This window comes from Pyxicephalus adspersus, chromosome 2 (assembly GCF_032062135.1).
Source record: "Pyxicephalus adspersus chromosome 2, UCB_Pads_2.0, whole genome shotgun sequence".
Taxonomy (NCBI): domain Eukaryota; kingdom Metazoa; phylum Chordata; class Amphibia; order Anura; family Pyxicephalidae; genus Pyxicephalus; species Pyxicephalus adspersus.
Window position 1 is genome coordinate 130963560 of NC_092859.1, and position 27546 is coordinate 130991105.

The 27546-nt window shown below is 37.0% G+C and overlaps 1 protein-coding gene across 1 annotated transcript in view; it reads right to left on the reverse strand.

Annotated features, from left to right (window-relative positions):
* FBN1 (fibrillin 1) overlaps positions 1 to 25980 on the reverse strand; it is a 157323-nt gene extending 131343 nt beyond the window's left edge. The window contains exons 1-3 of the mRNA XM_072399100.1: positions 25466 to 25980; positions 7529 to 7611; positions 3524 to 3622 (exon numbers count right to left, since the gene is read on the reverse strand). Coding sequence (XP_072255201.1) covers positions 3524 to 3622; positions 7529 to 7611; positions 25466 to 25641 — 358 coding nt within the window. The 5' untranslated portion in view covers positions 25642 to 25980. The remainder of the gene's footprint in view (positions 1 to 3523; positions 3623 to 7528; positions 7612 to 25465) is intronic.
* Between the last annotated feature and the right edge of the window lie 1566 nt (positions 25981 to 27546).

Consider the following 27546-nt stretch of genomic DNA (forward strand, 5'->3'; position numbering starts at 1 on the left):
ACATTTTTTGGACTTGCCCAGCTAGAACTAGACAATGACTTGCTTGAGGGTATGTTCGAAGTCCAGATACCCAAAGATGTAGGTACACATTTATTGGGCTTGGCCCAAATATATCTCTAAAAGCTAGACAAAAAATTGGCTACCCGTTTTGACAGGAGCTAAATGCCTAATATCCTAGCACTGAAAGTCAACCTCACCTCCTGGGGTTCCCGACTTCTATGCTAGAATCAAAGATGTTCAGCTTATGGAACACCTTACTGCTAGGCTGCATGATCGTATAAAAAATGTACAGCTTTCTGGAAAACATGGGATTCTTACCTATAATCCCCCTCTAACTCCCCTCTCAGGGAGTTTCCGCTAGATAATTGATACACCTTCCATAACAGCTTACTGGAAATAGATATGCACATTTCTCTCCCCACATGTCCACTCCCCCCCCCCCCACTACTGCTATGTGTGGTGTCTAGTTTAGTCACTAATGTCTAAAGTTTATTGTAAGCTTACCCATATATGGCTCAAGAATTTATATTTTCTGTAATGGAACTGTTTTGTAATATATTGCTTTGATTCTCCTATGTACAATAAGCTTACAGTTGTGCGAGATGTAATTTATTGTTGCTGTCGTTGGTTTTCTTTTGTTGTATTAATCTTCTCTCTTGTTGGTTTTCTTTTTTTATGTTTCTCTTTTTATTGTTTGATGGAAAAAAAATCCAATACAAATTCAATAAAAAAAAAAAAAAAGGATGTTTGGGAATTACACTTCACTATATACTAGAAACCTGTCTGTTAGGAAACATAAAGTACAAAATGGACATATATGTTTTTATCCTGCCACTTTAATGTGAGAAACCACCATGGGCGAGATGTTGTTGGTTTTTGTGAGAAGCAAGGAAGTTCATAACAGTAAACCTGAATATAAGCTAATTTGTGAACCTACTGTCAATGGAGTAATTTCCATACAAGCTTCATACATGACAAAAGGATGGCAATGAGAGTGGTTTACATCCAGCAGAGCATGGAAAGACATTAGTGATGCAGAAAGGTTCCAGAAGTGGGGAAACAAACATCCAAAAGATTGTTGGATGTAAAGGAGAAAAAGGGCTCCCATACAGCATTTTTATTCCCTTTGTAAGCATGTATACGGGCATTTAGAACCAAGCCATGAGGGAAGGGAAAGAGGATAAGACACCCAAACATGTCAGTAGCACCTAACATGCCCTATAATTTCCATACAAATACTAATAAATGCCTCATTCATTTCACTTTGTTTATGGACATTGCAGGCAAACATGAACATATAAAAGCAGCTTCATTGATGGGAAAAAACGTGTGCAATAGGACACAAAGGTTACTGTGGTCCAGCATGTTATTGCAAAGTATATCTGCAGTCCACATATACAGCTGTCAATGAATTCACTGCATTGAATACTTTAAAGGAAGTGCAGGATGTGCGAGTTAATAATATTGGAGAGTAATAAAATGAAAGAGAAGGACTGATTCAACATTCATGCTTTACTGAAGCCAAAGGTCCCTAAGGGGCTTTATGATGATCACACAGGTGCTTCCCTTGAATGTAGATGGCAGGTACTGTGTGCAAAATTTATTGGATTTCTATGTGTGTGTATTTCAGTAGCTCGGCAATACACTTATATGTACAGTAGCTAAAGTGTACATGCACTGAAAAAACTGCAAAATGTGCTGGGTGAGATAACTTTATTTAGCATAACAAAATATTTGGTATTCAGAGTTATAGGAAATTAGATCATCCGACAAACAGAAAAGGAAATCATTTCACAAAACTGATTTCAATGAATGCTTCTTTTGCCAACTTTTAATTCCATTCCCACATGAGCATCAAACTCATTCAAACACTTTGAACTGAAGTTTAGATTAGCAGAGCAAACAGATGCTTAAGATTTGATTTGAAAATGCTTTTTCCAAGCTGGAAGAAAGGCACACTTCTCTAACGGAAAACAAGCTCACATGAACCCATAATAAGACATTTCCTACATTTGTTCACAAGCTGCCTGTAAGATTTCCATAGTGCATTTTATCTAGCTGGAAAGATTTTAAAAGAATGCTTTTCTTAGCTGTTGTGTATATATGATACATTATGTATTGTTGTTACCTCTGAATATTATATATGCTAACATGTTAAACACTCACAACCATTGTTGTTCTCTCACATTCTTTTCAGAGGTTCACATAAGAGGGAGGTGAAGGTCACCCCAGATTATGGTGCTAAATGATGATAAATTGATGGTATACAAAACCCAGTCACTGTAATCATGAACATAATACTGTCATTTCAACTGCATATTCAAGTACAACTTTCAAATAATATAATATCTGAAGATCTTGACATGAATGTCCTTTTTCAGAATCTTCTAGTATAGGGTGACAACACTTTCTATCCCTGCCCTCTAATGGTTTTCCTGCATTTTCATCCTGCCATATATGCTTCCAATAAAGACCTTGAGCGGCTGTGCCTACACTTGTTTGCACAGTTATTTTTCTCTCTCATTTTTAACCCATCCTATATACTGACTGATATTGAAACCCATTCTATATCTGATTTTAAACCCATCCTGTATATATAGTGATTCTTAGGTTGCTTTTCCCCTAATAGGGAACTCTGGCCTGTTCTTGGCCTTGCCTTATCTTTGACTTGACCCCTTAGCACCTTTACTATGGGTAAGGTCTGTATATTGAGATGCAATAATCGGAAATCGGAAAATGTTGTGAAACCCAACCTGTGCCCTCAGTCTTTGAAACTTTTTGACACAACTTCTGTAGGCTTACTTTTACTTTTCTGTTATAAAGAAAGTTATTCTTTACATTGGATTAAAGTAGCTAAATAGCATGGAACATTTCTTTCTTTTTATTTCTTTATGCTTTTTTATCTCTGATTTTGTTTTAATCTTGGTGTCTTAGTAGAAGGCTGTGGAAAGCACAAATATAAAATCAATGACTTGAAAAGGCTTGGTTATCTCTAGCAGTCTCATGTAAAATGTCTCTAGTCTATCACTGTCTCCTGAAGAATGTCCCCAGTCAAGCAAGTTGACCACCGTTGGTTTAGACCATAGGGAGCAACCAGACAGATCCAGGAAATGACCTAGTCAAGAAAAATGACCACCACTGGTTTAGACCATAGAGTCAGACAGATCTAGGAAATCAGTTCCAGCTAGCTAAAATATTTGAGGGTGAACCAGCTACCCTTCTGTAAGGTATTACTTTTTTTTATAAAGTGAGAAAAATTGAGCTTCTGTGTATGAAATAAAGTTCTCATGTTTGCTGTAAAGAAATCTTTATTCTGTGAATCAAGAAAACATATTGGAATGTATAGACAAACACCCATAGCAAATGAGGTTATCAAGTCCTGCTGCAAAATATTCTAAAAAATTGCATTTATTGATTTTAACTGCTACATTTTATACAGTATCATGATGTTAAGTATCAAGTAATGTTAGAAGTAGAATTTAGAAAATTCTAAAAATTGTTACATTTAATATAAGCAACTTACCAGATTTGGAACCGCACGATGGAGCTGTCTGACCTGAAGGACACGTGCACATATTGGGCCGTGAGCAGAATCCATCGCCACAGGAGTGCCGACAAATGGCTGTAAGCATACAAGCATTTCACATGTATTAACCTACAGTGGAATGGCTAAGAATAAGAAGTTATTAAGTTCTCAAAACTGATATACTTTTGTATTTTCTAACTTTTGCTTAATTTTTTTAAGCAAGCTTCTTCATTAAGTTATTTAACATGTATCCATCTGCTGCACCAATAAAAAAGTGCCATGATTTGAACAATAAAGGTGCCGTATTTTATACGGGTGAGCTACATTAGGTTTCCCCACCTATTTATACACATCTGAAGCAGCAATTTTTGTGGTCTTGGAACAATGTCCCAGTAGGAAATCACTGACATCACTGGTTCCATTTCCTTGTAAACTTAACTGAAAATTAAGCCAGACCACAAAATGGCAAAACGAATTGTGACAGAAACTCTTTACTGCAGCAGTCACAGCAGCCTAAAAATCAGAAAAATGTTAAAAAAATTAGGTTCATTAAAGTTTTATTTCATAATGCATTGATGAAAAATTATTTTAAAAGATGTTAAAAAAAAGGTTTAGACCCAGCTGGAAAAATGATGCATTACAAGATTGTCAAGGAAACAAAACGGCAAAAATTCCTGAACATGTAAAGGAGACTTTATTTTGACATTCATAATGTGCAGGTTTGCTTCCCTGACATTTGGAGATTATCTTTTGCTGGGTGTAGCCTACTTGTAACACAAATATGCTGAGGCAGGACGGCTGCTTCCCATTTACAGCTACATAATTTATGGAGAGCCGTAACATCTGTTCAGGATATACAGTAAAAAAAAAAATGATGACACTGTGTAATATAGTAAATGATGAATAATGATTTGTTGTCATTAGTGGTGATTTTCTGCTTATGTTCTAACACTTTAATGTCACAGAATTGAAGTTTGGCCAACATTTGTACAGGTGCCAGAAACTTTCCTGCAGGTCTGAGAGTGACTTAGTGGCAGCAGGTGCATGAGTTATAGCGATCAGGCTTTCCAGTCCATGCATGAGCAATTTAAAGTCTTGATGTATTGAAAGTACAAGTTCCAGCATTGAAGCATTATTTTAAGCTTACCAATATTTCACTTTGGTGTTATTAGGTTTTTGTTTAATATCACAAGCCAAAAAGTGTAAGAAAGTGTATCACAAGCCACAAGTGTAAGATATCACAATATCACAAGCCAAAAAGTGTAAGAAAGTGTAGGAATTTTCAGTGGGTACTTATTTGCTGATTTTTTTTCTGCCTCAGTCCTGGTACTATGTTCATGATTTTATTGGCTTCTTTGGGCACTTTCTGCTAGTTTTACTAAGAACAAGCTATCAGCAACCTACTTTTACACTCATACAGAACATGCTGCCACATTATAATACATAGTACATAGAGCAGATAAGATACCAATAGGGTATAGTTACAACCAATTGGGCATACAGTAGAATTGGTAATGTAAACCTATTAGTAACATAATTGTACTGAAATGGATTCAGCAATATGCCGCAGGCACCTTTCTGCACAGAAACTGTAATACCCACAATTACACTATAGTATCCAATGATTGTCATTAAAAACCTAAAGTAAAAAAAACTAGAAGCTAGACTTTCCTCTTTCTTTTTATTGTGTACACTGCTAGCTGCAGGTCTGTTAGATGCCAAAAATGGTAGAGTTAAGCTATGTACACACGGCAGATTTTTATCGCTCGATAATCGGCATCGGCCAATTATCGGGCGAAAATCTTCCGTGTGTACAGTCGGTGTCGTCCATCGTCCGGACGACCGACCTGCCGGATCCACGGACGATGGACGACAGCCGATCGTAATGAAAGGGAAGGGGAGAGCGCGCAGCAGGGTGCCGCTCCGTCGCTCTCCCCCTCCCCTCTCCATAGAGCATGAACGGTGCTGTATGTACAGCATCGTTCATGCATCTTGCAGGCCCTTGTCGTTGGAAAGGATCGTGAAAGATCCTTTCCAACGACAAAAATTGCAAGTGTGTACGCAGCTTTACTGTATGGTAGAGATGTTACAGTAAATCATCAGTGGCCACTCAATGGGTGAATATAAAAGGTTACAGTTGTAGAAGAAGCCAGGGAGATGATAGCAGCAATGGGATGATGAGGAGTGCGGATCAGCCATCCCAATAGAAGGTGTAGGAGGTGGGAGAGAACAGGTCAGTTGTTGATGTCTACAGCATGTTGCATGCTGCAGTGCTGTTAATTTAATCTTTGTTACAATTAGTATGCTGATTAATTTACCTTAAGGCACTGTATACAGCAGATGTGTTGTACTTTGCTGTGCTGAAGAAATCAGACCAATTCACACTAAGAATGGTGTAAAATGGCGAAAGTTTAAAAATGTTACAGCATATCTAATTTTTTTCAAGTTGGATAGATTATTTTGGATAATTTTATTTTTCATGTGTATCTCTGTAATTAGAACTGAGAGGATGTCTTACCAATGTAAGGGGAATTCCCTCATTGGCAGTTGACACCAAAACAATTGTTTCCATTGTTGTAGTGTCAACACAATTTTAAAATTCAGACAGAGAGTTAATCTGCCTATTTCATGGAAATAAACACACCACACCATACTATACCAATAAAAAAAAAAGTAGTTGACTTTAGTTACTTTAAATCTGATCTCCGGGAACATTTTAAAACCACACTTGCAGCTGGTACTGACCACAGGGGTTAATTAATACTAATATTACACAGTATTTACAGTATATAGCGCCGTCATATTATGCAGCGCTGTACAAAGTATATAGTCATGTCACTAGCTGTCCCTCAAAGGTCATCACAATCTAATGTCCCTACCATAGTCATATGTCTTTAATACAGTCTAACGTCAATTTTAAGGGGAAGGCTATTAAGCTAACTGCATGGTTTGGGAATGTGGGAAAAAAACGGAATACCTGGAGAAAGGCCACACAAACATGGGAAGAACCTGCAAACTCCATGCAGATAGTGCCCTGGCTGAGATTCGAACCTGAGACCTAGCACTGCAAAGGTCAGAGTGCTAAACTTTGAGTTAATTGCCCATTTTTGCCTATTACTATATTTTGCATTGTATGAAATCAGATGAATGCCAGTGACCACTGACGTGCTGAAGAAAAGCAACTATGTTGAACCAGCAAAAGGAAAAAAGCTGTGAGAAGAAAGGCTAGCTATAACTACCTAAAGCAGAACTAAACTCATTGGTGGGTGTTGAGCTTCCGCTATGCACAGCTTATTTGCAGTGCTATTTATATTGAAGTGATAATAATAAATTAAAAAATGCAAGGGGATGGCCACTGGAACAGTAGTTTTAAAAATATCTGAAGGTCAGCTAAAAGTTTGGCAAGGCAGTACACGATAAAATGTAGCTTTTAGCCCTGATTTATGACAGCTCTCCAAGGCTGGAGAGAATACACTTTCATCAGTGAAGCTGGGTGATCCAGCAAACCTGGAATGAATCTGGTCCAGGATTTAAAACATTTGCTATAAAATAGCAAATGATTTTCAAAAATTTTTTTTTGTTTTCTGGATCACCCAGCTTCACTTCTGAAAGTGCATTCCCTCCAGCCTTGGAGAGCTTTCATAAATCAGGCCCTTTATCTGGGAATCCTCCTGAAAAGTAGCAGTGCACTTCTTGGTATGGAGGGATTTTTAGCACACTTAATATTTAGTCTCTGCAGATATGAAATGAGATTTGGAGATGAGGTTGTTCACTGTTTTCCTTGCTGGAGGCTCTGACATGATGAAGCAAAACCCTGCATCTACCAAGTTGGCCACCTGTACACAAAGAAATAGCAATAAGGGTAAGATCCCCTTCAGAAACAGTACAGGCGTACTGATAACTAGCACTTTGTCTGCATTTTTGTTCTAGAATTCAGTTCCTCTTTAATTCCCATTTCTACAGAAGAATAAAAACAAGAAATAAAAGTGGAGACAGACTTACGGACAATACACTGGTTCCCTCCAGGTAACGTTTTCCATCCTGGACAGCAATAGGCGTTGTAACGAGATCCACATACATTCGGTCTAAAAGACATACAGTAAATATCATATTAGACCAAACTGTATTACTGTGTAAAGTACATAAACAGATGTTCACTGCATATCACTGAAAAATAGAATACGAATTGTACTTAATCTACTATTATTACTCAAGTTAGAAAAACAATCAGGTAGCTGAAAGGAACAAAGTATCAGTTTTCTAAAGTTTATGTAACTGTCACAGATTATATGTTGCTGAAAGACAAGAGAGATGGAAGTTGAGCCTCAGTTTAGAAAATAAAAACCCTGATGAGGTATTAACGGTCACCATGGCCCAAATTCTGTCCAGCTCAGCAGTATTTTAATGAGTCCAGAATGCTCTCACTCAGTTATAACTTAATGAGCTGGATGCTACCCAGGCACAACACTAAAACCTACAGAGAAATGGTCACTTTGGGGACCTTTAACTCATTCTTGCTTTGTAGATTACGATTTATTGTTTTTGTATTTCTGAATTCCGTAAAAAAAACAATAAGTAACCTCAATGTAGCATAGTGGACTGAAAAAAGTAGTTTTACCTTCTCAAATAATATGATAAATGGAGGACAATAGAATATGCACTATAAAGCAAGGATCAAATTGTTATAGTAAAAGGGGTTTAAGTGGTACTGTATTCCAAATGTCTATAAAAAATGTAAAATGTTTTTATCCAGCACCATCTTACTTTTCTAAAGTAGCAAGATTGATTAAAGACATTCGCAGCCCTGCATTTACTATTAACACTATTATAAATAATTATAATTGCTACTACTACTTTATTATTAAATCCAGTAAATCCAGTGCTTATTGCTTTAAGAACCATGTACTGTGCCAAAATAAATAGAGGTAAAGAAAAATGTATTATATGAGCACTTTAATGTTTTATAAGTCAGTTTATTATGAATATTTGTAAAATAAAGAAAACATCACTTGAATTGTGCAGTGATTTAACTTGTACAGATGCAAGATTTCTATCTCCTTTGACCCATAATGATCTTGAGTGAAAAGCTAGTATTATAGCAGATCAAAAAAGTTGTTTAGTGATCTGTCAGGTCAAACAGAGCAGTAGTAATAGCTATAATTTACTTTTACAAATATATGTTGCAAAACTCGATGTGCCTCTGTTATTATTACATTTAGATGTCCATTACTGACTGGCTTGTGAGAAGCAGTCACAAAGCCACTTACCCTAAAAAAGACACTTTACAAAGTCTATGGCAATCGTCAAATAGAGATTTTTATTAATTATCCCTAATTGCTTAGCAGCTCATTTACTACTTAACTTTTACTGAGCAATTATGTAGTTAATAGGTCTTAAATGATATTTATCTCTACACAGTTTGCTTTTGGACATTTTTATGAACTTTGTAAAGCACTGTGACTATTTTTCTTGGGTAACTGTTTCACACATTTCACATTATTTAACTGAAAAAACATCTATATAGAATCAATTTATTATATTTGATTATTTAACATGTTATTCATTTGTAATGCATTGCTTGCATTTCCAAAAATCCCACTAGATATTATCCATCTGTTGGATAAGCAGCCAAGATAAAAAAAAAAGTCATTTTTTATATTTATCTTGAGAAAAGGTTTGACAGTGGCTATTGCCAAAATGTGTTGAAGTTTCTTGGGCCCCATGTGGGGAAGCTTTAAGGAGTTTCCCCATAGTACTCCTTTTACTTATTTGGGGGAAACTCCCCATAACAGGTTATCTAAGGACAATGTAGCAATGGGTGCAGCACAAAGCTGTATTGTAAACACAAATGCAGCACAGTTTAGCTGTAAAACATTATCTTCATAGTGTGGTAAAATAAAATCAAGTAGAAAAAAGTGCAATCACATTTTTATATTAGGTAAGTACACCTATGAGTCCTAATGTGCTGTTTTTTCATAGTTGGGAGGCAGTGGTTGAACTGGGGCAATCCACACTTGTGGACACTTGGTGGCTGGCTTTTTGTGATTGCCCGTAACATGCAGAGTGCTATATTGGGTGCTGGAACAAGCACTGCATTTAGTACTGCTATAAGACAAGCCTGGAAACCACTGGACACCAATATTTTTTTTTTTTTTTTTTATTATTATAGGCTAAGATTTGACTGACAATGCTGAGAGAATTGGTTTAATTACAGTCTCATCCTACAACTGACCACCAGTTCTGTGGTGCAGGTTTCCTATAACAAACTAAAAATGCACTAAATATTACTGCTGGGGTGGTTTCTTTATCACAGCCGCAACCTGCAACTGACCACCGACAGAGGTTCCTTATTATAGCCCAATCTTGCCCCTGACCCCCAATACAAGGGGAAGTATTACAAGCTTAGTCTGGCAATGACTAGTTATGCTAGTGAAAGAGAATTTTTGATTACAGACCCAATAAATACCATCAGCAGCACTAAAAAATTTAATCACATTTCCATTAAGTTTATAAATTCCACAGTTTGAATAAATCTTGATGAAGGGGGCATGGCCCTGGAAATTCGTCATCTGGTCTTCTCTACTCCACTGCTACACAATTTGCCAGAAACTCATGTTGTGTCTATGCTGGGACTGCTGTATTCGTCCTTGGATATAAACTGCTTGCTAATAATGCTTTATTACAAATACTTTTGTGGGTAATACATTATATATTTAATAAAAGTGCTCTGATAATATTCACAAGACCAGTAGTTGTTTCCATTTGAGGACTAGGCTTGGTAGTGATCACCAATGCTGGGGAGTTGTTATTACACTATAAGCCTGCCACTGACTATCAGTGATTGGATGGGATGCTTCTTATTAAAGCCTAAGCCTGCCAGTAACCAACAATGCTGCAATTGGATTGTGGTATTATTACAACATCCCAGTGACACTAATGATGAAGCCTATTTTACTGGCATACTACATAACATAAAGACACCTATACACCTATATACTTAAACATCACTTGGGCTATAACAACATTATGCTAACCTAAACCAAACAAAAAACTGCATACAAAAAAAATATGCAAAAAGTACAAAATATTTATCTTAATCATAGATATATGAACAGATGTGGACATTAGCAAATTAAAGCATCATTAGCAAGATAAACTATAGACAAGAAACAAAGTTTTGTTTTTAATACAGGACTATTTAGACCTAAGAGATTATTGTCATCAAGTTTTAGTTCTTCTATTTTTAATCCCCAACCAAGGTAGTTAAATCTATAATCTTACTGGTTGTTGGGTACAATTAGTTCACTTTTTTCCCACAGTTTTCATGACCTGATTATCCTGCAAATTTCACGTTTTTAACACAGTTGCACAACAGTCCAACAAAAAGGAGAAGATTTCAACCACTATTTGTCTTCAGGACTGCATGGAATTCTGAGCTGGCATGAGCAGCGGGACCAGTTAGGAACAGTTAATGGCATTAGCATTAGTATTTTACTTTAGGCAGTGAACTATACATATCACAGCTACATTTTTATGTTTATCTGGAGGCTTTGTAATACTGTCCTGGCTTTGCAGTGATTTTATCGTACGGCTATAAGCAAATGGGGAATTTTTTTAAGGAATATGTGCAGGATATGTGCAGCTTGCTCTGAGAGATCTTGTACAGCCAGACTCTGAGCTGATGTGAAGTTTCTTGCAATTAGATTTATCTACATTATCTTAAATGTTCTCCAGGAGTATAAGCCATACACATCACTTTTTTTACAAAAAAATATACCAGAAAGAATGTTTTTCAGTGTTAGAAAATCAATTGATAAAAAAATTCAAATGAACTAGAAAATAAAAGGTTGTAATCCACCATTAATAAAGAGTTTGTTGAAGAAACACAAATAAGTACTTCTTATTTAATAAGACTAAATACTGAACAAGAAAAAAACACATTTCAAGCAAATTACACGACTATTACTATTAGTTCATTGTAAACTTTAAGTTATGCAACCGATTAAATAGAACCTTTCTTCAGTTTAGTGAAGTCAGAACAATAGTTGCCAGTTGGCTGTCCAATGTTACTGTGCACTAATCTTCATAAAATATACTTTAATAAAACAAATTTCCAGTTATAAACTGCTGAAAGTGAATGTATATTACAGGAAATAACTAACAATAATAATAACATATTTCAAATAAAAAAGTCACACATGAAAAATTTCTCCATTACAACAACACCGGGAACAAACAAATTAGAGTCCAAATTGCAAAACTAGAACCATGCAGTGTTTTCCAATTTCACAAGCAAAGCTGAAACCCCATACGTCTATAAATCATGGATGCCCAACAAATAGTTGTTGCTGAGACTGCTGGAGAGTTAGATATTTTGTCTACTTAAGGCAGAATTTTTCTGAACTTGAAGAACCCCTGAAAGCAACAGGTTTCCCAGAACTGAATCACATTAACAAGGTTCAAGCATCTTTGCGTTTTCGCGTAACCTTGAGATTGTTTTCTTAGAGAAATCTGATTTTTGGAAAAGTTCCAGGCTGAGTGACTCCAAAACCCATTCATGTTGCCCTTAGCAGCCATTCAGACTCTTTTATTTCTAATGTGTGCTAGAGATCAGTATGGTTGACATGTTCATTACAAACACATTCCTTTTAGAGGTCTCTTATACTCTAGTCCCTATATATAATACTACATAAAAGTAGGAAAAATATTATATTTCCATCTCCCTACCCTTTATGTGAGAATCTAACATGTCTTCAGCAAGCAGAACAAAACCATCTTCTACCATATGAATAAATGGACCCCCTAGTGGGGAGGAAAGGGCAGCTCAATTTCACAGTAGGAATTGCGTTGACAAGGACTCCTGCAGTGGGAGGAAACCACATTACGAGTTTGTACAATGAATATGTCAAGTCACAGTTTATTAAATAGGAACTCACACTGGTCCAGCAGTAAATTGAGCAAGTGCTGTTTGACATTAAATATAGGGGAAGAATGCAAGGGCACCATATGGAAAAAAAATCTTTGTGGCTGTTAAATATACAAAAATAAATGTATACATGATGTGACTGCATATGTATGTATATATATATATATATATATATATATCTAAAAACGTGTAGTTACAATGGCCATGTATGACATGAAAATTTTCTAGGTTGCCGTGATTTTTAAATCATAGCAGGTTGTTTTTTATGAAGAAAATTATATTGTGTTTCTACTGGGACACAAATCATACTCAGATTTCCCCAGCATCTATGGTGAATGCAAAGTATCATTTGGTATTTTATAGTTCCCTATTTACATTTTTGCCCCTTACACTTTTTCTTCTATTAGCATGGAAAAAAATAATATATAGTGAATGGTGTACAGTAACTAAAATAAATCATTTATCTTCTTCACATAACTCTAAAGATTTTTTTTCCTTTACTTACCTAAGTAAGATCCTTTTTATTATTACCTCCAGGAAGACCATTCAGTGCCAAATGACTGCAAGTTAGGCACCCGGGGCCAACAGGAACCTTATATCTAGATATGTGTTTTGTTATTTCCCTTTTTGTCTTTTTCATTTGTCTCTGCAACAAAGTTATTCAAAACTGATAGAAATCTCATAGTGGTTTGTTATTGCAGAGTCTGTTTCATAATGCACCTCAGACCCCTCATCACTACTCAACATGAAGTGATAACATATGTGAGAAAGAAAAACACCCTCATAACTGTCCCCCTGCTTGACTTAGCATTGTTCACATTATTCTACAGTACTAAACTCATAATTATAGAGATGGGAATTCTGAAAATAGTCTTTTTTCTATTCCATGCTAAAAATAAATAGAACCTAATGGGGATTGTCTATATAATTCTATACAAAGTAAAAAAAAAATCAGCAATGTATGATACAAGAAGTGAATTAGTACAAGTCCTCTTATATTTGCCTTATTAGTAAAGGAATTAGTATCTGTATAACACCTCTGAAAAAAACAGCTCCTTTCTATCCAATAAGGTAAAACTTACTTTGGTGACTCAGGGCATTTGATAATAAAAATTTTTACATCAGTAAAATGGCAGACTGTATGACCTGTCAAATCTACTTGTATTGAAGTGGATATTCCTTTTAATAAAGAGACACTTTATTAGACGTATATGTGCTAAAATCTATTATGTTCTGTCCCTTTTTTTATTATTTGGTTACTGGGATGAATCCACTTCTTCCAAGAATCCAAAGGCCTTACGAGCCTGGATTTGTGTCTTCTCTTAGCTACCAGACGCACCAATATGTCTAATTGGACTCAACCCCAAACACCAACAGTGGGACAAGTTATCTTTTATCTCTTATCCTTAAAAATGTATTTTCTATAGTGAAAAGTTGGAAGCCAAACTTTCGGATGACGATTGTACAATACGATTTTTACAACGATGATTTAAGTTTCTCACACACATTTTTGTGGACCCAGAAAAGTTTAAACTTATTGAGCATTTCAGACATTTTTCATGGTACATTTTAAACATTTCCGGATAATAGGAATTGGTTTTATCGGTATTGTTAAACTATGACATCTTAGTCATGATAGTTTACTGATGTTATACTGGCTGATTGCTCCATATGTTTTGTAATCCCCCACTCCCCCTTTTTATTTTTGTTCTTGTATGTGTACCGTGTATTTTCTTTACAAAATTCAATAAAAACAGTTTTAAAAAAAAATCATTATGTATCTGTTTCAAAAATACACAGACAACTATGTAATTCTCCATGAAAAATAAATTTCACACCTAGTGCTGTAACTCGTTTCTCTCCTTGGCTCTGATGTTACCACCATTGTTAACTGTAAAATAGAGAAACCCCACTGGTCCCCATGACAGTATGCTAGATGTTCCAATTTAGGTTCCTAACTGCCCAAAAAGGGGATCCCCCACACACTGTAGAGATATACTTGTTGAGCACACAGTATGTGAAGTTATGGGAAATTTTCCTAATGGGAGGTTTTAACCCTCCCCTACACTTTTCCAAAAATGAAAAAAAAGAGTTTGAATATGCTTTAAATTTTTAGTTGGTTTTCTTTAAATGTAACTTCACAAACAAATGTATCCAAACTATAAATCCCATAGGTAACTTAAACTATTATTAAGGCCATCACACCCACTTATTAGAATTACTATTTTGACACCTGACATTACCACCAACAATGTAACTGGATCTTGTGGGTTGCTGCACCTTATATTTCAGTTTTGCTCTCTGCAAAGTTCTTTTAAATTTGGTGTTAAGGATTTTAGTATTCCTCCACGTTAAACAATGACTAATGCTATGTATTATATTACAAGTTTATCAGTAGTAAATATTGAAATAGGTATTTCTCCTAAAGTGAGTCACAGATTTTGACATTATTGGTTATTTTCATAAACAAATGTTTCCAACTTGGGTTCCAAAATGTGCTTTTGAAAAGGCTAATACAAACTGTTCTGCTGTGAACCTCTTGACCCTATTTAGGAGTCCCATGATGATGCATTATTCATGATTAATAAACTAAAATGCAAAATTCTTATATATTTAGGTATGAAAAAGCAACCCCCATGTGCTAGTAAATAACATTATCACAGCATTTTTAGGCAATGTGCAATTTTCATCCTATGCTCAAATTTGTGTGGACAAGCTGTGTGACCAGGACATAATATAAAGAGTTGGGTAATATATATATATAAGCATAGAGTTGGCTCTTCAAAATTTGTTCCAATGCACAATGTTTATGTTATATGGAACATGGGCATTAGTGGATCATCTGCACTGGCATTTTTACTGCATAATAAACCATCACCTAAGCATTTTGTACACTATTTCACTTTTTTACCATTAAACAAAACTTTTTATATTTTGTTGAATGCATAATATGGCATGTCTAGGTATCACAATTGTCCTAACAAATGCTACCCTGGGCAATAGTGCTTTACACCTTTTAGTGACTTGCTGTGTGGAAACTATGCACAATGTGTCATCAAGGAAGCATTCCCATACTACCCAAATTTATATGTTCTTCACATTCTCCCAGCTATTACCTTAAAGAGGACTGTAATCTAATACTGTGTCAACTGTCATGCTGTAAATAACAAAACAGAACAGAATGGGCTCAAAGTAAAGAGAAAGGAAGGGTTCAAAAAAGGAAACACAATTCCTTGCCCCCAGGATTCAACCTCTAATAAAAAAAAAGATAAACCAGTCTAATCTCCAACCCTTCCTTGTAGTGGAGATCACTTGACCAAAATTCTAGACTTTTCAGTGTAGTAACAGTGTAGTAAGAGTGCCTATTATTAGAAGTCCTGGTTGTTATAGCAATATCACCAGCACCAGTATGTCTGCACTATGCCCTGCCTTATATAAAGGATTCACATACACTGTAAGTTACCAGTACCACTTTAAAAAGGTAACTGGCATTTTTAAAGTATGAATGTTAATAATTACATATTATTTCAGTTACTTTGAACCTAATATAATTAAACACCCTACAAAAGTAACACTAAATCTAGAACTGTAGGGCATGACATGATTCAGAATACTCCCAGTATTACCAGTAAGCAAGTGCAATAACTGCCTGAGCAAAATGGTACTTGTGGTTCATCTGAGCTATAGTACTTGGTCATAGAATGTCATAAATTACTACTATGGCTATACCATGGCCTGCCTAAACACTATCTGGCTAGACTTGTGCCCATTATTCCATTCTGCCTGAACGCTGCCTGTACTTAGGACTTCCTAGCAGTTTACAGACTTTCACCTTGAAAAAAACCTCACAGGGTCCACGGCACCTACTAATGGAGACCCAGCGAGTCAATGCTATTTGAATGAACTACACATAAATGAAGGCAAATCTGTTTTTTTATGGATTTTAAGTCCTCCTATAGTCAGTGAAATTGTTTGAAATGAAAGATGCACCACAACTATTATGATTTTGTTCTTTTATTGATGGTACAATGAACAAGTCCATGTTTTTCTTCATAGTAATGTTTAAGGAATCTATGAGAGCTTCTGACCATTTCTGTAGAGGAGACCTAATCCTCTGGAGATTTCACCTTTGCACATTAGGCATCTATCCTGTACAGAGCATGTCAGTTGAAATCTTGCTTTTCTTCCACACAAGAAGAACATTATAAAATAGGAAAAGCTGCATTTTTACAGTCCACGTGCATCTTCTGGTGCTCTGGACTAACCTGTTATGAGTGGTTTCACAAAGAAAAATTCAGCAGCAACTACTTCTCCCATTGGATTGGACATTGTAATCCACATTCCATTAGAAAATAACATTTGTAACCCATGGGGCACCTTTGGGGACTTATCGTCAGTTAGTGCTCTGCACAATGATATTTGATTTTATGAATGCTCATATAGGTATTTTTTGATTAGTAAGCATGTGTCTACTTTCACCTGTCAAGTGAAGTTCCTTGGATATGAATGGCAAAAACATATGTAAAAACAAAGTACACCTTATGACATGTTTTATCTTTTTTATCAATAAATCAAAACTATGGAAAATCTGTGTACACTCCCACAATAACCATCAGAAAATTAATCAGGTGTTTTAGATTAGGTATCAAAATTATTAAGGTCCTTAGGCAGTATACTGGTAGAACCTGCTAGTAAACCTCAGGTGTTAAGGATCTGTGTTGTCTGTGCTGTCGATGTGTGGTATCTATTGTGTCAAGATTATTGCCTATGACTCTGGTAAGGGATATAAAATGACTCACAAATTATTTTCAATCAATTAATCCACTGTAAAAAAATAATCTACAAGGTTTTTTCTAGGCCAGAGATTGAAAATGGCTTTGAAGCACCTGGCCATTGATAAAAACGCACCTGCTTTTGAGTCGGGGGAAAGTTGCAACCTGAGGCCAGGTGGGCCAGCTGCAAAGGCAGACTGCACAGCCTGTAAGATGGGAGTAGGTCTCCCACAGTTAGGTCTTATAGATCAGGAGGAAAAGTTTTACATTTGTTTGTCATGAAATTGATCCTCTGCAAGGGAAAACCCTGGAAGATTTGTTTGTTTTGGAGTTTTTTGTGCAAATAAAAGTGAGCAAAGCGACCTTAAATTGAAAAAGCATCTAAAGTACCTCTCCACAGTGAATGTGTTTTAAAGTTTATCCCTAAAAGAATCAGTATTTAACTCTAACAAGAGTTGGTATCAAAGCACATGCATTTTCAACTTGAAACAGATTGCACCAATTTAACCTGAACGCTAGGGCTGTACTAGATAAAAAGTCTTTGCTGTCCAAAAAGATCAAGACTATAGTATGCTATTGAACATACAGGTAAACACAAGACTTTCTGAAAAATTTGCTAGAGAATAAATAATTAATTTTAGAACTCTTTGGCAACAATAACAGCAGTTTTTTTTTTTTTTTTTTGGGGGGGTTGCTCCAGTAGAGATTCGGTGTATATACAAAGCTCCAAAAGCAGAAAGAATGATGTCCAGATTAAATTTTAATCAAACTCTAATGTTGTAAAAATCCAACTTGTTTTAGGGTTTCAAATGACCCCTTCATCCCTGGTATAACTACTATATCCACAACTTACAATAATGCAGGGGTCAGTGGAATGAATGACTCTTACATTGCTGGCCATTGGGAAGAATTCCATCCTTACAAACAATCAAACAAATAGTCGGTGTCACTTAAACTGACCCGAGTGGCACAAATTGCTCATTGCTGAAGGAACTCCCAGCAACCTCTTAGGAAACCCTACGGTTCTACAGAACCCTGGTTGAGAACACTGCTTTAGATGCTAGTTAAACCTAATGATCATGCCAATCACCCCTCAGGATTCCTCCAGTTTTAGAAACTCTGTACATACTTTGTTAAACTGTACCAATCCCCAGTGAAAGGGGCCCTCTGAAACCTATTAAATGTCATGAAACTATTGTGCTTCATGAAAACATGATGGATCTTTTTCTACTTACCACTTAGTAATGAATTGAATCCAGCAACAAGAACTTGGTAAGGTCAATAACTCTTTCTTGCTGTATCCAAAACAAAATGATGTCAAAAGTTTAGCTTTACCTTTATTTCTGACTATTACAGCCATAGAATGTAAGTGACTTCATGTCAGGATAATAGGTCTACAAGCTCTTTTACTCGCTGAGTAAGGTTTGGGTGTTATAAAAATATGAGAAATAAAGAACACAACATCCTATATTTAATCAAGTATGACAGTTTCAATGGATACATCTGTATATGAGGCCAAGAATCTACAAATTGGCCCTCATCCCCTCTAACTTGACATATTTTTATCAACACTCTTTCACAAATAAACCACTAAAGAAACACAACATGCAGTTTCAAGTTTGTACTTTTTAATATTTTCCAAAAATAAATAGCCTCTGTCTACAAACTTTTAAAGTGAGTCAGATTTAACATTGCTACAAAATCAATCAACTCAAAGTAGATTTTTTTGGAGAAACCACTCCAATTGTTAGGGTAAACTATAGTAGAATTGCAGCATGTCAAGGGAACTCTAGCTATTAAAGTGCATCTAAAGGCTCCAGGATGGCAATCTAAAGCACATTGAGGCCAGTGGCTTTTCCAAGTGGTTTTGAGGAGTTTTAACACTGTCAATATATCAAAAACCAGACCTTCACCCACCTACCTCCAATGGTGGCAAGAGCCATTATTGAGGGAAAGGGTCTCATCATTACAATGTGTAATGGGGATCTGCAGGCAGGGAACTTATTTGGAATTTGGAAGACTCCTTTATTAATTGGGCCACCAGATATCAACCACCTCATCTTGGAGAATGAGTACAGAGGTACATATTACCCTTTCCCAGAAATTAATATGCAGCACTAGAAATAATCACATCACACAATGTAAAAAATGTCTACTGATCTCTTTTTTATCTAATTTTTATCCTTTCAGAACCCAGCAATGTCCAAATAGCATCCCACGCTGATCAAACCAGCACTGACTGCGTCACTGCATCCAGTGCCTGCTTCTCTACATTGTAGACTGACAAGACCTGTTACTGCATTCACCCAAACCAACAAAGGGGCAGCTGTCCCTGGCTTTCCTCTTACTGGATTGGCTGGTTGTATGATAACAATAACGTGAACTCTTCCCAAATGGGGGAAGATCTATCCGTGCATGCCAGGGCAGCCAGTGACAGTTGTCCTCAGATGCCCTCTTGTATGATTGGCTGAACGAATTTAAACAATACAGAAACATTGATTACATTTGTCAGCCAATCATGCATTAGTGCAGTTAGGTTTAGCTGTCCATGGCTGCCCTGGCTAAACACAATGAGGGAAGCTCTACCCAAATGGGTGTGGACAGGTGCTGACTAACAAGCTATAGACGTGTTAATTGGCAGTAACAACGCCAAACCTGCTGCTACATTTTCCTATTTGTTTGCTGCATACTCAGACACAGCCTACATAAAATTAAAAACTCCGCCTTGAATTCAGGAGCAGTGCAGTATTGTTGCCACATTATCACAGAAAGCTGAAGTGACTGAAGTTAACTGGCAGTAACAGCAAGTCTTTGTGAAACTTTGCAGGTCACTAAAAGAAAACTCTCAAGAAACACTTTACATAAACGTCACAGCACATATTGTTTAAAGGGGAGTCCATAGTTGAATTTTACCATTAGGTATGCTAAGATACATGCATTCTACACCAAACATTTTTGGAAAAAGGTTCCTTACCTAAAATAAATCATGGGACGTTTACTATCTTTCAACAAAGAATGCACATTGTTGACATTTTTCGGCCTGCACACACCATATCCTTTTTATTATTTTTATAAATAATGATAGAAAAACTATTTACTACATACTGATTGCATATCTGATAGGTAGGACCACTACATTTAAAATTTGACAACTGGAGGTATAATTGGCAAGTAATTGATGTAAAGTTTATGTACCATTTCATTGATAATACTTCCTATATATACATTGGCAAGGGACTTAATCAATTCTCAGCAAAGATGGCAAAATATTCAACCATATAACTAATAATTATTAGTATTGTTAGTAATGTTAGTATTATTAATATTCTACTAACATTTGTAGAGCTTAGGGTTTCCACTGTGCTTAGTTAATGTATATATTTGTGTGTGTATATATATATATATATATATAACTTTTTTGTTTTTTAGTTTTGGATATGGAGTATGGAATGGATCTCGGTCTTTGAGGTCTTACCTAATGAGATTTTCCTTCACTTCCCAACCAGGAGACACAGCTGGAAGTAAGAGCAGATCTCTAAAAATTGAGAAGACATAGCTTCACGTTGCCACCTTATCAGCCACAGACACTCTGGCCCTGATTTTATTAAACTTCTCAAAAGGTGGAGGGAATACACTTTCATCAGTGAAGCTTGGTGATCCAGCAAACCTGGAATGGATCTGGTGCAGGATTGAAAACATTTGCTAACAAATAGCTAATGACTTAGGGAATCCATTGTAGGTTTGCTGGATCACCCAGCTTCATAATCTCAGAAGTCCTGCATTGTAAATGGGAACACCAAAGGCCTACCCACACCCTAAGTGTCAGAGGGAACAAAAGAACACTGGCCTTGGGTAACATTTTATTGATAGCACCCTAGGCAAAACATTTAATTTTTGAACTGCATGGATAATCTTTACATTTCTTCATCTGATGTAAAGTCATCCTGAACTCATCCCAAACTGTGATTGGGCAGAAAAAAGACAAGCAATACAGTGATGAGCTTGTATCTTCTTGCTTCTTGCCAGCATTTGAACTAAGTGGTTCTATGTATAGCTTCTTCCACCACAACCCTACTGTACAAGCTTATATTCCTTTAGTAATCCACCCCCACTGATATCAGGTCAAATTCGGGTACTTACATTGCTAGCATTTACAAATATATTTAAAAAATGTAATAATGATTGTAATTATGTGGGCTTTTTATCTGTCTAGATTTAACCTTTATCTGAGTTTATTTTTACTACCCTTAAATATGTATGCTTTTTAAACCTGCATGCTCCAGACCTCCATGATATACTAAGATTGATGAAGAATGCCTGACATACTCTCGCTCTAGTTTTCTTCTAGATCACACAATACATACATCTTCTATTACTATTTACTGGAAATGGCTCAAAAAATTAGGTCCCAGCAGGTAATTGGCTACTACAGTAGAATTTGTCCGAACTTGATACGGTAATAAATGACCCTATTGCAGTTACCACACAAATAGCCAACCAAAAGCATACAGTGACAGCAATACAATATTCTATTAGATGGAAAACCCTTCCAATTTTGTGGTTGTGCCCATTTGCCTTGACAAGCCATTAATCTTCTAATTACAGCAAGTTATTCGTAAAATAAGCTTGTTCACATGAAAAAAATGTTGGAATCCCCCCTTCTAGTAGGAGGAGTGGGCAACCTTTTTGAGAATGGGCAAATAAGAGTGTAGAGGGGACAATTAGCTGCAGAGTGTATGGAAGTGATCTTATTACAGTTCAAATGGAATCAGTGTTACTCCTATGACTCCTATAATCCTATGCCTCTCAATGGAGGGCATTTTCAATGTATTTACTAATAGTGGAACACATATTTAAACAAATGAAATTAACATCATGGACATTCCTCACCTTCTACTGACATTTTTATAGAAGAGGGTTCAAGAGGGTGTGCCCACTTTGCTGACCCTCAGTATTCCCCCATAGCAAGGGAAATATGCCTCCTGCCATGGAGGGGAATTTTATTTTTTTTTACTAGTAGTGAATCACCAAATTAAAGTAAATGAAATTAACAGCCGCGACATTCTCTACCTTTAACTAACATTTACATAGGGGAGTATGCGGAGGGTGTGCCCACTTTGCTCACTTTCTGCAATGCCTTATAGCAAGCAGAAAGCTCAATAAAAATTCTGAAGTTTCACATACAGAAAACATCAACTTCCTTTTAAAAACAATGTTGTACAGATTTAATGAGCTTGCCATCTGGGCAGCAATAAGTAGAAAGCTTGATTAAGTCCCTAGACTAAATAAAAATACATAATACTATTTTTTAAACGGGAATCTTCCCAATTTATCTCTAGAGAAAAGAGAGCAAACTTCTTACATGCCATACTGCACCTCTGCTTAAATGAGGTTCAGCCAAGGTGAAGCTGACCATTACATTACACTACATTGGGGTCAATTTAATAAATGAGCTGAGAGAAACTTTAAGTGTTCTAGATAGTATAGAGGACCTGTGTTTATATAAAAAGAAAAAAAAGTAGAATGTTTGCTAGCAAATACCTGGATGACTAAATTGAACACAATCATTATCCTTACCAAGCAATGTGAACAGTCTCCAGTCTCTCGCAGTCTCTATTCCTGTAATAAATTGACCCAATACCTTCATACAGTATTTAAGCCTATTGCTTGTTTATCTTTTTGTAACATGAATACGGGTTACTTCTAGGTGTACCTAGAATAAAGTCCTTTAAATTATTTTTCTAATGTAGTCACTAACTGGAAATACTAAGACACATTACCTAGAGGCAAGCTCTTCTTGAACTTTTCTTGAATTACTCAGACAAGGAAATAAATAGCCAGCTCCACATATAATATAAACAAAGAACCAGGCATTCCTGTATTCATAGTATCACTATCTGTAAAATATCTAGAAGACATCAGCAAATATTTAATAAAATCTACAATATTTCTAAACTAAACCAAATGGAAATGACTTATTAGAAAATACTACTTTAATAGACAGAGTCCAGTATATTTCCCAGCACAACCAAGGCCCAGCTTCACTCCATGCTGTGTTCTACAGATAAATATAAAAAAGCTGCACTGGGAGCCCCACAAGGACAGAGCAAAAAGAAAGAACACAGTCCACCCATGATGTCAGGGACCTCCACCCCCCCCTCTGTAAGCCACATAATTCAGCACATAAAACACAGTGTTAGTATAAGATAGGAACCACCCTAGTGATCTTAACATTTTCATCTGTGTAGGCGCTTTTAAGCAGCTGTCATCTAGACAATGACAATGATCTTCTATAGGGATGGCACATTAAGTGCTAGAATGACTATAAGACTATGCCAATTGGCATCATTTATTGGGCACAGCTAAATCACACAATTATTATTTCCAATCACTACCCTAATGAAAAAAGTGCAATTTGATCAAAAAAATTCCATGATCGTTATAGTACATTTTACATGGCCTGATCTACCCATTGTCCAGATTACTCTACCCCTAATGACAACATGCCATGGCCATTAAAGACATCAGACAGCAAAGAAGAATCAAACTTTTATAGTACTCTTTTTTTCAGAGAAAGAAATACAGGATTGTATGTTACAAAATAGATCTATATAAAATTGTATCTTTATAAAATGTGTTTTCTAAAAAATGTTTAGTCTGCTTAGAAACGTACAACCAGTTCCTAAAATATATCTAAGACCTGGTAAAAGTTTGGCAAGCCAAAAAATCTTTTTTATTAGTTTTGGATAGAGTAATGAACGGTTAGAATCCCTGTCAAATTCTATTGCTCTGTGCCTCTGCTGAAAGATTTACCTTTTCTAACTATCCTGATACCCACCATCACCTAGATTAAATGAGAGAGAAAATCAAAATTTTGGAACTGTTATTAGAACAGAAAGTTAGGGGAATATGTTCTGATGATAAAGGTTTAAAAGGGGATTCCGCACACATTTACAGATGGTTGTGTCTTGAGAACAGAAGGAAATCTCTCCAACACACAGGTAGCAAAAAAAAAAAAAAAAAAAACAGGGGTTTTTCTATACCCCACTATATAAAAATAAATCATGCATTGCAAATGCAAACCATCAATGCTTAACCAGTTCCCTGCAACTCTTAGGATCACTTGGGAGGTTGCTAGGAGTTCCTTGACAAGTGAACAATGTTGGAGTGATCTCCTCTCTACACTGACCACCAAATACAAGTGGGCACCATCAATATACTCGAGGCAATACACTCACCTTAAGTGTCAAGGCCACTACAATTTTTATAGTCTGTTTTTTTTTCCATTTTCATAATTATTATTATTTGTTTCATTTTTTGAAAAGTACCAAAAATATGACATAAAAAGCAGAAAGAAGTGTTAAAAATTATCCGTATTAATAAATATGCCCAAATCCTTACACAAACCGTACTACATTTCACTGATCATGCTACTAAACCATGATCTATAGATATAACACATTCAGTAAAGGATTCATGAAACCTAAAAATCATTTTAAGAGTGTTTATTAGATTTAAAAAAAGACAACCTGAATTTGTTATTTGCAACTCCTAATTAATGTACAGCGCTGTGTAAAATGTTGGCGCTATATAAATCCTGCCTATTAATAATAATAATAACCTGCCCTGGACATAATGCCCATCCATGGTCTATACCAGGGGTGCCCGACAGGTGGATTGCGATCTACCAGTAAATTGCATAGCCAATGCAAGTAGATCGCGGAGCCCTTCCTTTCAAAATAAACTCTACTGCGCACAGGAGTTATTAAGTCCAAGTTTTTATTGTTGGTAGATCATTTTGATTTGGTGATTCCCGCTCCTATTGTGTGTAAATTCCCCCACCTACTAGATTGTAAGCTCTTCGGGGCAGGGTCCTCTCCTCCTGTATCATTGTCATTGTATTAGTCTGTCATTTGCTACCCCTATTTAATGTACAGCACTGCGTAATATGTTGGGGCTATATAAATCCTGTTTAATAATAGTAATAAAAGTAGCTTGCAAGACAAAAAAATGTGGGCACCCCTGGTCTATACTAATGTCACACCCTTCACATATATGTCAGTGCATAAGCTCCATATAAGCACGTGGGTGACAATTGCAAAAAAACAAACAAATTATGAGAGTTTGTTAATGGATAATAGCTAAAATTCCTAATATCCTAACGTGTGCAGAGTAGCAGGGAGATAACTGTGCAGAGGGACAGCTGCCATAGCCAAGACATAAAAAATGAGAAGTCATTACCCTTTCAGCACGTCATGCCCCGCTCCGGCTCCTCCACCTCTCCTCTTGGCTCTGTTGGCTCTGGCTTCCTTCACAGTGTCAGCTGCGGTGGCATCTTTCTCGGCACCTTGACTGGCACCAAAGGACAGGAATACTGTAAATCCCAATGCCAACCCCAACACAGTCCCCGGCCTCATCCTGCTCACAGGGCTCCTTCTTGGGCTCTTCTCACTCCCCTTGGCTCACTTCTGTTGGCACCAAGTGGTCCTGTCCAAAAACAATAAAGAACAGGTCTTCTCAGATTAGGTGGCAGCAGAGACTATAGAAGGCACACCAGCAAACAGGACACAAAAAAAGGAGAAAAAAATGAAATATCTTCCAGAGTCTATCTACTAAAAACTAGCATTACGCAGGCAGAAGTTTGCGCAGCTGTGCACCCGGTGCGCTCTGTTCCAGGTTACCTTCAATGGGAACCCGAGCCAGCGCAAGCCATGCTGCTCAATGCTGGGAGGACAGATGCTATTTAGAATTTATAGAACAAAAGTGGCCGTCAGGGACAATAATCCAGATCCAAAGCTTAGAGGACCAGTGAACCCGCCCAGAAACATCATGCAGGAGCTGCGGCTGCTCCTTCCCAGGCTCAGGCTCAGCCTTTCTTGGCTGGAGAAGAGTGTGAGGCTGTCCAGGGGCTGTGTGTGCACTCATTGCATGGAGATCTCTGGAGCTTACTATGAGAGAGGTGCATTCCACTTCTCACCTACTACCTCCACTTCATTGTAGACATACAGAGGTTTCCAGGTAGTTGTCTTATATGTAAAGTCTTATATCTGCACATTTTATGCAAAGGATGCCTGGTGATACTGCTATAATGACAATTGTTTGGCCACTTCCTGGAAGAAAGTGACAACTGTCACTTAATTGTGCACCTGTGTTGTCACATTTTCCTTTGTGCCTCTGGTGGAGACTTTTGCAGGTCGTGGACCACTAAATGCGTGGGGAGCCGTGTGTCACATAAAGGGAAAGAAACTTATCCCCAGAGTGATGTCACAATGCCAGAACCCACTCACTCACCCATTGCAGGTCTGAGCCAGCGATGGGAGATTGGGCTAGTTGTGTTCAGGTACACAACCCATCCACCGCCCTGAGCCTGCAATGTCTCTGGAAGACGTGGTCCACGGCTCTGGCTGGTGCACCCCCTCAAGCAAGTCCTTCTCCTGACCCCGCCAGAGCTGCAGCCCACCTGTCAGACAGCCAGGGGTTGAGGACATCTGCTCAAAACCACAAGGCACATATTGTACCACTGATACTATCAGGGAGCAGGTCCATTTCAATGATGATGCTGGAGAGAGTGCTGTGGTCCTAGGTTTGAATTATAGCCAGACACTATATACACAGAGTTTGCATGCCCTCCCCATGTTGATATGGGTTTCCTCCAGGCACTAGGTTTTAATCCTGACAAAGACACTATCTGCACAGAGTTTGCATGCCCTCCTCATGTTGATGGGGGTTACCTCCAGGCACTAAATTGTAATCCTGACCAAGAGACTATCTGAGTTTGTGTGTTCTTGGCACCCATAGAAACTGTCATTGGTATATGTGGGGGGCAAATGCAGCTCAACCAAGGTGCAGAGCAAGCTGCTGGGTGCAATATGGGTGCATGAGGATATAGATAATAAAGAAAAATAACACTTGAAAAAAAAAGGGGCTGAATCTGGAGGTTATCAACAATATTGAAATTAGAAAAGGAAATAGCACTTTATGGACTTTCTTGTCATCATGTCAGCTGAGTCCCATTGGCCTACTGTACTCAAAAGTTATTACAGCTCACTGCATAAGTGCTGTTCAATGCAAGAGTAGAGCTACCAAGCATCAATGGAGAAGAGGAAGATCCTGTGATGTCCTCCGACCCAGAAGCAATGTGTCTTCCACAATGAGAGTCAGTAATGCAGTCATATCTTTTTTTTTTAACACAGTGGGTCAGGTGAAAGGGGTATAAAGGCTCATGTACACCACTGTGGTGCAACAATACACTCATGTTAACAGCTATTGACTTAAATGGGCTGCCAAATGCACTAAAAACTAAAATGCACTATTGGGGTGAC